This window comes from Alosa pseudoharengus, unplaced genomic scaffold, assembly GCF_046254945.1.
Source record: "Alosa pseudoharengus isolate Yale_2024_CS ecotype anadromous, Long Island Sound unplaced genomic scaffold, YU_APseudo_1.1 YU_APseudo_1.1_scf_6, whole genome shotgun sequence".
In the NCBI taxonomy this organism is placed as follows: domain Eukaryota; kingdom Metazoa; phylum Chordata; class Actinopteri; order Clupeiformes; family Clupeidae; genus Alosa; species Alosa pseudoharengus.
Genome location: NW_027468848.1, coordinates 18,660,941 through 18,675,076, shown reverse-complemented (window position 1 = coordinate 18,675,076; position 14,136 = coordinate 18,660,941). Strand labels below are relative to the sequence as shown.

General features: G+C 46.7%; 1 protein-coding gene and 2 non-coding genes across 3 annotated transcripts in view; all 3 read left to right on the top strand.

The window, feature by feature from the left end:
• Positions 1-13,495, top strand: part of ppil2 (peptidylprolyl isomerase (cyclophilin)-like 2) — a 38,683-nt gene extending 25,188 nt beyond the window's left edge. The window contains exons 15-20 of the mRNA XM_076270098.1: positions 3,771-3,888; positions 5,010-5,066; positions 7,647-7,719; positions 8,219-8,281; positions 10,337-10,479; positions 12,564-13,495. Coding sequence (XP_076126213.1) covers positions 3,771-3,888; positions 5,010-5,066; positions 7,647-7,719; positions 8,219-8,281; positions 10,337-10,479; positions 12,564-12,675 — 566 coding nt within the window. The 3' untranslated portion in view covers positions 12,676-13,495. The remainder of the gene's footprint in view (positions 1-3,770; positions 3,889-5,009; positions 5,067-7,646; positions 7,720-8,218; positions 8,282-10,336; positions 10,480-12,563) is intronic.
• LOC143106956 (small nucleolar RNA SNORD42) lies at positions 4,265-4,329 on the top strand. The gene has a single exon (XR_012983750.1). It is a non-coding gene; the product is annotated as a small nucleolar RNA SNORD42 (small nucleolar RNA).
• On the top strand, positions 7,367-7,433 carry LOC143106958 (small nucleolar RNA SNORD42). Its single transcript, XR_012983752.1, has one exon. It is a non-coding gene; the product is annotated as a small nucleolar RNA SNORD42 (small nucleolar RNA).
• Positions 13,496-14,136: the final 641 nt, after the last annotated feature.

Below are 14,136 nucleotides of genomic sequence, written 5' to 3'. Positions count from 1 at the left end.
ATGTTGTCTTATACGTGGGCAGTGCATGCTTGCTGTGTGTGTGTGTGTGTGTGAGTGAGAGAGAGAGAGATTGTGAGTTTGTGATTGTATGTTCATTTTTGACAGATTCTTTTTTTCTGTGCATCATCTTCTCGTACTCTGAGGAATCATGTGATTTCTCACTACTCACGCACACCTTCCAGATCGCACGTACCCACCAGGTAGTCACACTTCACACATGCACTCCACACTGCAACACACTGACATCATTCTGGACACCAAACGACTGTTGGAGTCAGCACCTTCCCCGTAAAAACCTGGTGAGCGTGAATCTTGCAGGCGTAAGACCATTAGGCTCTGTGTGTGTGTGTGTGTGTGTGTGTGTGTGTGTGTGTGTGTGTGTGTGTGTGTGTGTGTGTGTGTGTGTGTGTGTGTGTGTGTGTGTGTGTGTGTGTGTGTGTGTGTGTGTGTGTGTGTGTGTGTGTGTGTGTGTGTGTGTGTGTGTGTGTGTGTGTGTGTGTGTGTGTGTGTGTGTGTGTGTGTGTGTGTGTGTGTGTGTGAATGCACGCGTGTATGAGAGTACGGGAGTGTATGTACAATTCAACCGGAAAGTTTTCAGACCCTTTCAAGTTTTCCACATTTTGTTATCTTTCAGACTCATCTTAAAATGGATTCAATTAATTTATTTTCTCATCAATCTACACACAATGTTCCAATACTCCACAAAAAAACAGGTGTTTGGAGTGGTGCTTCACTTTCAATTAGGGATGTAACGGTATGAAATTTATTAATTATTTTTTTTTATTTTTAAAAGTGTGTTCAATATTTTCAGAATGCACTGATAGGCCTACACAAAGTTTCAAAAAGTGTGACAGTGTTTACTATATTACAAAAATATAGACAAAATCAACATGCAACATGCGACTTTTAACCAGGGAACTCATTTTTACCTGGTGGTGCTCATAGAGGGAGTGCTGAGGGAGGGTAACAAAACTGAGTTAGATGTGATTCCTTTATTCTGGAAGCTGGGAAGGATTAAACACGCGGTTTCCACACTGTGGTAATCAACCGTGATAATTATGATATTTGAAATGAAAACAGTAATTGTTATCGTCAACATTTTTATCGTGGTTTACCATTATATCGGTAATCGTTACATCCCTACTTTCAATACTACAGAAATGTTCTTGTATCCTTCCACAGATAAACGTCTTGACACAATCCTATCTCGCAGGTCTATCTCTACCTCGTGGTTTTTTTTTTTTTTTACTCTGACATCAACTGTGAGATTTTATATAGACAGATGTCTATATAAATTTACAAAACACCTGCTTTTGTGTGGAGTATTGGAGTATTGGTACCCTGGAAATCCAGAGTTCTCGCGAGAGCACAATTTGAGTTGTGTCTACAAGAGACTCTGGCAATGAGTAAAAGATGCACGTTACTTTTGCGGGGACCCATTCACATTGGTGTATCTGATATAGGCGGGCCAGAAGCGAGCTAAACAGATGACTACAGCGCTGCAACGTTGGAGGTCAGTAAACATTGGTCGTAGTGTTATCTAATTGCGTCGAAGTCCGGAATCATTCAGACTAAACATTGGTCTAGTGTTATCCAATTGCGTGCAGTGAGATTTTCAAATGCATGCTTGGTGCCAGCCTTCGAGTTGGGCCATTACATTGTTTGTGGCCAGACCCTTAATCTTTTTAGATTACCAGGGTCTGGATTTTCCAGGCTAGAGTATAGGAGTATTGTGTCTAGATTGATGAGAAAAAAATGAATTGAACCCATTTTAAGATGAGTCTGAAACAACAAAATGTGGAACATTTTTCCGGTTGCACTGTATGTGTGTGTATATGTGTATGCACACATGTGTGAGGGTACAAAGTGTGTGTGTTGCAGGTGAAAGACCAGCTGGCTGTGTGTGTGTGTGTGTGTGTGTGTGTGTATGCACGTATGTGTGAGGGTACGAGAGTGTCTGTGTGTGTGTGTGATATGTGTGTGTGTTGCAGGTGAAGGACCAGCTGGCTGTGTGTGTGCTGTTGGGGATTAGTGTGCATGAAGGGGAGAGAGAGGAAGTGGGGTTGTGAGAGGATGTGTGTGGGGTTGTGAGTGCGTGCGTGCGCATGTATGTGTACGTGCATACCTGCATGTGTGTGAGAGAACCTGGTGAAAGGTCACCTTGTGGCTGCATCTGCCTGCCCAGTTATGGTCTGCGCTCCCCTCCTGCCCAGCCCAGCCCCGCCCCGCCCCGCTCCTGCCCACGACACCACCAGGCGCTCCCTGTCCATCTGCTCCCAAACTGCTGCTGGCTCAGGTTGCCACTAGTCAACAACTAGCCCACGCTCCATCAATGGAGTGTGGATGATGCTTTAAACCCTCCAATGATGGAGGTGCCTTCAGACCTTGTAGAGGATAGATCTTGGCATTGCAGCTGATGAGAGCATGGTTCAACAATCATATATTATTTTTTTCTTAAATCACTTTGATGACAATGTATTGATCCTTTAACACATGATGGGGGGGAAATTATTTGACTTCCTGAATGTGAAAGACAAAACACAGTGGTTGCATGTGTCACTTCACTTGCCATTTTGCAGTTTGCATAATCAAAGCATCACTGAGTTCATGCAACGCTTAACCGGTACATCAGAATTCCTCCCGACCAGCTCATTACAGTAGAAACGTACACATATGCTGTGTGTGTGTGTGTGTGTGTGTGTGTGTGTGTGTGTGTGTGTGTGTGTGTGTGTGTGTGTGTGTGTGTGTGTGTGTGTGTGTGTGTGTGTGTGTGTGTGTGTGTGTGTGTGTGTGTGTGTGTGTGTGTGTGTGTGTGTGTGTGTGTGTGTGTGTGTGTGTGAGATGGGAGTGTCCTCGAGGTGGGGGTCCAAATGTCCTGGAGGTGGGGGCGCTGGTCTTATTGTTCTAGCTAAGTCAAGTGCTGAGTTCCAGGGTATTTTATGTTCATACATCTGTTTTTATTGGAACTTGGCATGATGCTTTGATTTCGTTCCGCTGTAGAACTGTTCCCAGTTGTTTATTTGCATCTTGGCAAACTTTGTGCATCGCAAAAAGCCTCCCTTTTATTTTCCTAATGAAGACGAGTCAGCCAGGCGAAATGCCACGCAGGTCATAAATTATGCACAAATGTCACCTGGGGAGGGTTTTTATGGCGCTGTTTAAAAAGGGGCCTTGGATCGGGGTGAGCAGGAGAGAGGCACAGCGTGGCACAGGGGCGTCTGCCAAACCAGACGGTGCCAGGCTCACCCGGACGTCACCCATCCGCCTGCCTGCCCACTCACTTCTCTGAGGATTAGGCCCCCGCGTCGATCCACCGCCCAACGAGCTGGGGATGGAGTTTTGATTAAGTGTTAATTAGTGGGGCTCTTTACTGAATTTGGAAGTGGGGCTGGGTGTTATCTGCATCCTGTGCATTCTAATAAGGTCTAACGAGACGGTCGATCCCAGAAGCTGATTGATTGGCATGTTTTTTTTTTTTTTTTGTCTGTGTTTGTGTCTCAGATTTTAGGTTGCTTGCAAATGTATTTCGCTACCCTTGATTGCTTGATTTTGGCCTCCTACCTGGGAGCATTCTTATTCAACGCACTCCAATGTGATGAAATTCCTCCCCTCAGACATGCACTTGAGTATTCAACCCTGCACACATCTCTCTCTCTCTCTCTCTCTCACTCTCACTCTCACTCTCACTCTCACTCTCACTCTCACTCTCACTCTCACTCTCTCTCTCTCGCTCTCTCTCTTTCTCTCTCCCTCTCTCTCCCCCCATCCAGGAGGTGAATCGGCTTGGGGGAAGCCATTCAAGGATGAGTTCCGACCCAACCTCTCCCACACTGGTCGTGGCATCCTCAGTATGGCCAACTCGGGGCCCAACACCAACAAGTCCCAGTTGTGAGTTGTATTACTCTCTCTCAGCCAGCAATGCCAGATCTCTCTCCAAGCATATACACACAAGCATATACTACTATTATTATTAATCATAATAAACATTATTTGTACAGAGCCTTTTCAAAACAAGATTGACAAAGTGCGTAACAAAGTATTTGACTTCACCAAAGTAAAGGCTCAAGCAGGGCCTCCTGACTGTCCTGACAGGGCCTCCTGACTGTTTTCCCAGTAGAAGACTATTTTTCCATTTTTTTAGATTCCATTATTTAGCCAAACGTGAGACTTCATGTCAATTACCCTGATAAATGTCATAAATACAAGAGCTCTATATGGATGTTATGACTGAGGAGAAGATCAACTAGCACCAAAAAGTTTGTCTGTGCATATGATGTGAATTTTAAATTGACTGAATATCTGATGTATTCAAAGGAACCACTGATGCCAGACTATTCATATTTCATACAGATGTTCTTTTTCGCTCTCTGGGAGTTGTATTGCGCTCTCTCTCCGACTGGCTGTTTCCTTCAAACTGGCACCAGTCAGATCTCTCTCCGAGCACACACACACAAGGTTTAGGATCCCTCAGAACATAGACAAGAGGTTTAAAAATCATATCTGTGAAGAAGTTTGGAGTAGATGTGTGTGTATGGCAAACCTTTGCATGCTGGCCTCTGTTAAAGCTCACTGCCTCAGTCTCAACAAGAGAGAGAGGGAGAGAGAGAGAGGCAGAGGCAGCCAAGAAGGTGGTGGTGGTGGAGGACAGAGAGCCAGGGTCAGGTTTTAGGCCTCTGGCTGGGCTGCCCCTGCTGGTCCCTGGGCTGGGGCTCCGGGTCCTGCCCTGCCGAGCGCTGGAGGTGTCAGAAAGTGGAGCGCTCTGGTTAGAGAGCGCTGTAATTACTACGCTGTGTTTAATGCCATTTCTCAGCACAGACAAATCTTCCATTTGTGCCAGAGTTAGGATGATGGCAGAGAATGAGACGGCATGCTGGCAGCATTTACTGTAGATCATCACGACCGTCAACATATCAGGAGAATTTGTGTCAGGCCACATTTGAAATTGTACTGTTTCGCTGGATTATGTTGATGATTTCAAAATGATAATGATCTTATCTTGCCTTGACCAGCTTCATCACGTTCCGTTCCTGCACCTACCTGGACAGAAAGCACAGTGTGTTCGGCAGGTAAGACCTTCCTCCATTTTCGCAAGTGACCATTCGTTTTTCAGTCCCCATAGCAAATGTACACTTACACTAATGGGGTCTAAGATATGGGTACAGTACAGGATATTGTATATGGAAACGGTGTTATTGACATGTATGTCATGTGGTTATTTTAAGAGATTGAGATGTCCATGTTCTGCTGTCACAGTTAAAACTATGTTGGTTATTGTGTGAGGGGGGGTAAGATCTGAGACTTTAAGTGTCGAGGACATGACTCCTCTGGGGGGGGGGGGGTGGCGAAAGCTACAGGCTGGAGCTGGAGTAATCCTTTCACCACTCCGGTCTTGTCGATAAGCGTTCTTAAGGATTTATCCAAGGCAGTGACGGGGCTAGGCCGCCACATGGCCCAGTTCAGTTAAGGGGTTAGCCTGTACAGAGGGCCCTCCACAACCTCTTGCTGCTTTAGCATGACTGTTCCAGATGGATGGTGTGTGTGTGTGTGTGTGTGTGTGTGTGTGTGGGCTTGAAAATCAGCACGGTTCCAGGGAGATGGGAAAGTGACTGACCGCTGTTTGCTCGGTCCTTGTTGAATAAAACTGGTCTGACAGAAGCAACACTCGCCCGCTAGTTGGTGCCAGCATTCCTGGGCCACACATATGCATGCACAGACTATCACACTCTCTCACACATAGTCTGAGAAAGTGCTTCGTACACTCACACATGCATACGGCCAGACAGACTACACACTGACACGCCACACATACACACTGACGCACGCAGACAGACCGACACAGATTTGTGTTCCGAGACACAAACACATGGAGACAGGTTGTTGTGGTCACCGTGCCCGGAGCTGACAGTGAATTGTAATTCTTAGGATCTGCCTGTGGAATTCGGCGAGGCTTGTTGGAGTAAAAGCCTAAACTAACAGCTCCTGTTTAAACAGCCCCCCCTCCCTCTCAACTGCACTCCTCCTCCTCCCCTCACCCTGGCTCTAATGGCCAGCATTGCCCCCTGTCCTACCTCTTCAGGCGCCCCCCCCAGCCCCACACACACACACACACCCCCCTACACCTACCAGCCCCCAGGACTGTGCAGAGACAGTGCTGCTCACACACATTTGGGGAGAGGTCACGTTCTCTCTCTCTCTCTCTCTCTCTCTCTCTCTCTCTCTCTCTCTCTCTCTCTCTCTCTCTCTCTCTCTCTCTCTCTCTCTCTCTCTCTCTCTCTCTCTCTCTCTCTCTCTCTCTCTCTCTCTCTCTCTCTCTCTCTCCCCCACTCTCTCTCTCTCTCCCCCACACACAGAAAGCCTCAGCCTATGGGCTTATAGTGCCTGAGGCTCCCCCCCACTCCACTCCCTGAGCTCAACCCCCATGGCAACCAGAGGCCCCAAAGAAACAGCTGGATCGATCATGGGGCACTGGCTGTACTGTAGTGAAATACGCTCTGCTGCTGCTCCCCCTGTCCACGCACACGCACAGGGAAGATGAGCCGCACTGCCGTGCTATTGTGGGGTGGCTTGAAGAGCTACAATGTTGCACGTACCATAAAAGGATATGACTGCGAAATTCCAAAGGTACAAGCATTGTTTGTGTGCTCGGAATGGCGGAATCTAAAGTTTCCCGCACCTCTCTCCCATGGGATTCCTCCTGCATGGCAACAAACCATCTCACCCTCCTCCTCCTCCTCCTCCTCCTCCTCCAAGTGGCAGCTTGTGTCATTCCTCTATTGCTTATTGTGAAGCACAATAGCATATCCCATCTTATTTACTTTATGATTATGTGCCATACATTGAATCCCAAATCACTGTCAGGCTGTAATTGGTCTCAGGGGCCCGTCGGCGTGCCTGATCTTGCCAGTTGTGTCTTTTTCCCTGAAAGCAGGATGTTTTGCCTTATTGCATAAGATGATGTTGAAAGTGGGAGGCATGCGGGCCTACATCTTAGGGACTAAGGTGCACCCTCCCCCACCCCAACACACACACACACACACACACGATATGTCCTCCATGTGGTCCGTGCCTTTGTCTGTTCCTCTTTTTAATGTGTCCTTTTGTTTTCTTCCTCTTTCGGCAACTGTTTTCACTGGAGCCTTTTTTTTTTTCTTCATCACTGCTACTAGACATCAACAACTTTTGTTATTGTAGCTCATTCCCATAAATCTGCCGTGGCATCTGTCTTATTGGTGTTAGTCATAGAACAAATTGTTTACAGCAAGAGGAAAACATCTGACAATGTCTTTTTCTACTACTTCCTTTCTCTGTGTACCTGATTGATTGGAGGATGGTATGACAAGCAACTACATAATAGAATATTTGGTCTGTGCATATGATGTGAATTTTATATTGGCTGAATATCTATGATGCATTCAAAGGAACCACTGATGCCAGACGATTTCTATTCACATAGTTGTTTGCAGTAATCAATCAGATTTATGAGTCAATGTGGACTTTTCCTTTGTTAAGTTCAGAGTTGAAGACCTCTGGATTGTTCAAGTACCAGTGTGCAACTCCCTCACTGTCTGTCTTTCACTCTCTTTCTCTTCCTCCCTCACTGTCTCTCTGTGTTCTGTCTCTCTCTCCGTTCTGTCTCTCTCTCTCAGAGTGGTAGGGGGGTTTGAGACTCTCACTGCCATGGAGAACGTGGAGAGTGATCCCAAGACAGACCTGCCCAAGGTACCCAAGCAGCACTGTTCAACTCAACACTCAATATAACAAAATAGCTCAGAGAGCTAGTGCTTACACAGGTCTGGAAAGTCTGAAAAAGTTCAGAATTATTGCTTTCCAGACCTGGAAAAGTCGGGGAATTTTCACTTTGCACTTTCAAAACAACAAAAGGTAGAGCTCTTCAAATTTTAGAAGAAGTTGAATAGTTGAAAAGTTGAAAGTGGAATTTGGGAAATGGGCAAGTACTCCACTGCTGTGTTTGAGAGCAAAGGCCGCCATAATCCTGCCTGAGTTTGACATGGGCTTGGGGGAATGGGATGGTGCCTGGAAAAGATCACCACCTAATCGTTTATAGTGGGAATGACAGACTATAGAAAGCTGTCCGTGAAGCAGGCTGCAGATCACACGAGAGGTGTCTCATATTGTCCCTCACAGTCTTATTGGGGAACCGTGGGTCTAGTAGTGTGGGGTGTTCTTGTGAGTTTAATGAGTTTTTCTCCGTTCACAGAGTGAAATTAAGTTGCTGACCGCGACTGTGTTTGTGGACCCATACGAGGAAGCAGATGCACAGGTCAGTGTGTGTCTGAGCTTTTTTTAAAGGTGCTCTAAGCGATGTAATGCAATTTCTAAGCTAAAACATTTTTTGTCACATAACAGCAAACATCTCACAATCTGATAGCTGCCTGTCACCTGAATACACTGTAAAAAAATGCGGTCTCTGTAGGCAGCCCAGGCTCCAAAAACGGCATCAAAAACAGCCTGGTCCAAGCTGCACCAGGCTGTTGTTGTTGCCATTTTTGGAGCCTGGGCTGCCTACAGAGACCGCGTTTTAGAAACTGCATAACATGGCTGTGTGTGTGTGTGTGTGTGTGTGTGTGTGTGTGTGTGTGTGAGAGTGTGAGTACACACATCTATGTTGTGTTGTATGCACTGAAAGACTCAAGAACTTTTTTTCATACCTTTTCCTGCAGCTCTTTACACATTAGTGTGTTCTGATGTTTTTACATATCCTGTGTGTGTGTGAGAGCATGCTTGTGTTCATGTTTACACATGTAGCGTGTGAGAGAGTGTGTGTGTGTGTGTGAGAGAGAGAGAGAGAGCCTGTGTCCAGGCATGCCTCTGCACCGCTGTGTGTTTGTGTATATGCAGTGTCTTTTGAAGAGTGCTCAGGGAGCAGGAAGCGGCGGCCCCCACTAAAAGCACACAGTGTGTTCTTGCCCCTGACTCCTTCGCACCATTCTCACACTCACACACACTCACTCACACATGCACACCAACACACTCACACACACCTATATATACACTCACACAAAGGCCCCACTCTCTCTCTGCTTCAGTCCAGATGAGGAGGCCAGAGAGTGCTGGGGGGCCTCCACCCTGGCCATAAGCATATTCTGGTGTGTGTGTGCTCAAGTCTCCCAGACAATGCGGCCGCAGCACAGCGCAGCACAGCACAGCACAGCGCGTTCCAGTCCTCCTGGCACTCTACTGTGTTTTGATAAGGCGGTTGAGATCGCGCGTCGATAAGAGCTCCGATTATTTGTCTTGGAGGAGTGTGTGTGTTTTTACTGTTTTTCTGGCGCGGTGTAAGCGGGCATGAATTTCTGTGTGTGTGTGTGTGTGTGATGAAGGGCTTTCTTCATGCTGCTCTGTTGAATATCTGCTAAGTGTTGTCACAGGTGCATAATTTCCCCCTCATAATAACTCCTATAATATTGTGTGTGTGTGTGTGTGTGACTGACTGTACTCTGTGTGGCGTTGGAATCTGCGGAATGCCCTGTGACCCAGTTCCTGCATATGCAAGCACCAGGGCCAGTAGAGACTGTAAACAGGTCCTCTGTATAAGACCAATCAGATGATGAGAATAATGTTTCACGCTAAGCTTTTTAAAATCCCACCCCAGGAGCCAAAACAGTGTAGTAGTCGGTCAGTGCCCAGAGATGCTGGCACTGTCCCCAAGGAGTGTAAAAAAGAACAATCTCTCCCCTGGACAGGAGGAACTAGAGCACTTTCATTTGTGTGGTATTTATCACACCAACCAAACCAGAGCAAGGGCCCTTAAGTCAAACCATTATTACGCTGTGTGTGTGTGTGTGCGTGTGCGTGTGCGTGTGCGTGTGCGCGTGTGCGTGCGTACAATGGTTTCCAAAAGTATTGAGTCCAAATTGAAATTCTGTGTTTTAATGACCTCAGATGTTTTAATTTAATTTGTTATTTTATGCACTGAAATTGCTATACAACAATCAATATTTAGTATGAAGTCCTTTATTTTTCACAAACTGCTGGCAGAGTCAGAAAGACATCTGCAGAACACAAGGGGAGCTTTTCCTTTCGTGTTTTTAATTGTTTTGTAGAATTTACAGTTTGTACACAGGGAGAGCTAATGCTTGGCATATGTTGCCTTAATACCTTGGCCCACCACAGTACGTTTATGGTAATATACAGTATTTAGTGTGGAGCAGCAGTGTAGTCATGTAATGTTTTTCTATGTGTGTGTGTCTGTCTATATGCATATATGGGTATATATTTATAGGAGCGCTGCAGTAATCTAAGTGTATTTTTGTCTGTGTGTCTGTCCGTGTGTGTGTCTCTGTGTGTGTGTGTGTGTGTGTGTGTGTGTGTGCAGATTGCGGCGGAGCGGGAGAAGGAGGTGCAGCAGCAGCAGCAGGAGCAAGCGGACGCTGCCGCCGCCCAGAGCCGAGCCAAGGAGGAGAAGCAGCCCAAGACATTCAGGCCCGGCGTGGGCAAGTACATCAACATGGCTGCCAAGTAAGTCTCTCTCAAGCACACACACACACACACACACACACACACACACACACACAAGACCGATCCAGTCGCAGGGTAGGCCACTGCATCCATGTCCATCCTAATAACAGGTTCTCACTACAGGTTCATGGAGTCTAAGGAAGTCTGAAAGGGTTCTGGGTGGGTTTAGTGGCAAACCTGAGCATGTTGGCTCATAGGAAGCTGTACAACTCCTGAAAGCTGGTGAATGAAGCCATGGGGCTCTCCTGTGAGGAGGAGTACCACTCCCACTGGCTTAAAGGAAAATTCTGGTATTTAGCACTTTCGGTCCCTTTTCTGGTTTGTTTTGGATGAACTAGAGTGGTGGACATTTTGACGATTGGTCCTGTCTCGACTTTTCTGACTCGCTTTGAATCGCCTTTGACTACTCAGAGTGGCTGCCAACAGGCATTCTCAAACATGTCCTAAAACAACCCTTAACATGTTTGTTTTCAAAACTGTGCAACTCGCCGAGTGGTTAGTGGTGTTCGTTGATGTTCCAAAACAAGTAGCGTAGCGAAATACAGTTTCTGTCGTGTTTTATTTGGCATTTTGTAAAATCCCATTGATTTCTGTTGGAAGACTCATTGCACAGGTTCAGGTTCATTGCTTCAGGTTCAAATATTGAGCGGAAGTTTATACGCGGTTGTGAGGTGTCTGAAAAAATAGTTCCACAATAGCAAATAAGACGGCTGGAAATCATACATTGCGCTGATAAATTTGATTTTAATAATAAAACGAACACCACTAACCACTCGTGAGTTACACAGTTTTCAAAACGAACGTTAAGGGTTGTTTTAGGACATGTTTGAGTATGCCTGTTGGCAGCCACTCTGAGTAGTCAAAGGCGATTCAAAACGAATCAGAAAAGTCGAGACGGGACCAATCGTCAAAATTTCGGTGTCCACCACTCTAGTTCATCTAAAACAAACCAGAAAAGGGACTCAAAGTGCTAAATACTGGAATTTTCCTTTAACTCACCCAGGCTTTTCACTTGGAATACCCCACAGGAGTGGCTGACTGTACTCAGCAAGGCCACAGTTGCAAGTATGGAGTTTTCTCCACAGACTGTAAAAATGACAGCCTGCCATAAGCATAGGCTGTATATTTAACACAGCCTGCCATAAGCATAGGCTGTATATTTAACACAGCCTGCCATAAGCATAGGCTGTATATTTAACACACTTTGTGTGCTTGCTTTTGTCTCCTTGTATATGCATTCTTATTGTTTTCTAACATTAGCATTTAAATTGGCTAATTTACTGTCTAGTGAGGTTTGCAGCTGAAATTGATTGGGTAAGGATGGGTAAGCTTATGTGTGTTTGTGGTGTGAGACGATGTCAAAGAGTAAGGAGTTGTTTCTAATTGTAAAGCAATATTCTCATTGCCACATAAGTCAGTAGAATGTTTTGATCAATATCACAGTAATTACAGGCTGGAGGACTGAAGACTTCTTTCAAATCCATGTGACTAGGGTTGACAGTTGTGAAAACGATTATTGGTATGGGTGTGTGTGTGTGTGTGTGTGTGTGTGTGTGTGTGTGTGTGTGTGTGTGTGTGTGTGTGTGTGTGTGTGTGTGTGTGTGTGTGTGTGTGTGTGTGTGTGTGTGTGTGTGTGTGTGTGTGTGTGTGTGTGAGTGTGAGTGTGAGAAAAGACACATGTGTCACATAGCTCATGGGGTGTGGGGTTGAAGCAGCAGCTTCCCGGGGTCTCGGCAGGAGCCATCTTAATTAAGCATAAACCCCCACCGAGACCTGCCCATTAAGGGGTCACGACAGCTGGGACTGGCCTCCCCCTACCTGCTGCCTCACAGCCTGTGTGTGAGCTTTTTAAGGCATCTGACGCAGTGATGAATATCTTTCTGCATTCAGAAACCTTTTGTGCTATGAATTTAGTTCACTTGCTAGTATCACTTGCTAGAGATGGCAGTCCGTGGGCGGTTGTGCAAACAGTTGTTTTGTGGTGTTCTTTGGAAGGCACATGCCGACACAAGGATGTGAAGGCCGCACTGGGTGTGAGTGTGAGCTGGGGTCACTAACTCTCTAGCCTTATCCTTCCTCTACAGGAAGCGGCCCGGGGACAACGAGAAGCCCTCCACCAGCGAGGCGGCGGCGTCAGCGTCGGCGGCCAAGAAGCCCAAAGGCAGGACCGGGTTCGGGGACTTCAGCTCCTGGTGACGAGGCTTTCCACGCTGGTCAGAACCCCCCCCCCCCCCCCCCCAACCCATGGCCATGTTCTTATGTTCCCATGGCTTCAGGACACTCGAGAACCTCTAAGGACACTTTATCTCGTTACAACCCCAGGCACTAGTCATCACAGCGTCCACTACTTGGGTCTTCTCACCGACTCCACTCTGATTCTGGCAAGCACGGGAGCCAAGGCAGTGGCACTGACCGAATGTTTGTTTACCTTGTAGCCAATCGGTCATTTGTTCCTTCATCCCTTTCTCCCTCCCTCCCTCCGTCTCTCCTTTCATTCGCACGAGCGTAGAGCGCAAGCGCTCGTTTTCGTATCGATCCGCGTTCCATCGGAGCGGAATATCTGTTGTCGCTGGCTTCGGAGCCCGTTATTGATCCGCTGGAGAGCGGGCGCGAGGGGCCATACAGCTGAGCTCGGCACGCACCCAGCGCCGTTAGTTTCTCTTCTGTCCCGAATCCACCTGGCCGGCCTCCAGGCCTCTACAGTGTCACTTTAAACCCCGAGTCTCGACGACGCTCCACTTCCAAGGACCGCTATCTCTGTGTCAACTCTGCAAGACATAAAGAGGAATCTCATTTTATTTTGTACAGTCAATAATGTGTTTGTTTTCATAGTAATACAAGTATGTTTTTAAAGCAGGTCTACACGTCCTTCTTGTATTAGAGTCATGTCTTTTCTTCCCTCCTGTTCTTAGTTTTGTACATACGGTAGGGGGTAGTGGGGGTACATTTGTAAATAGCAAATAAAATTCTCCTCCAAATAATCCAAACTTTCCAAATAAACTTGACTTTATTTGCACCACTTTGTGTATAGCCTGTTGACAATTCTATTGGCATTTTTCCACTCCATATTTTTCTTTCTTTCCCCCCCCCCCCCCCTTTAAGGCACAGGGCCTCTGGAAGGCTAAATATAACTGATGCTCCACTCAGACATGCTATCAGCCAGATCACGCTTCTAAGATTGCTCTCAGACCCACAGGCTCTGCTCAGGCCGAGAGAGAAAGTACAGACTGCAGCACAGCACAGAGGCATATGCAGCATTCAGGAGCGCGGTTAGCGCACTGGATTTAGCTCTAGAGTGGTGGCGACAGTGGCGGCGGCGGCGGCGGCGGCGGTGTTCTTTTTCTTTCGCTTCGTTCTTTTGTTTTCTCTGCGGCTGCTTTGTCGCTCGCCCCGTCCTTGACTTTTGTTTAACTGCTGAGGAAGGAGATTCTTTTTACCCCTCTCTTCAGCCTCCCTTTCTTTTCTCTGTGATTTAACGGGTTCTGGTGTGAGAGAAAGAGAGAGAGAGAGAGAGAGAGAGAGACACATTCATACAAACACACACACACTCAGACACATTTCTCGGCTCCAGCGGGGCCTTTTAAAACAAAGTAACACTTCCCAGACAGACAAGTGAGAAAAACACACACACTCGCTATACATAAAAAAAGCAAAACA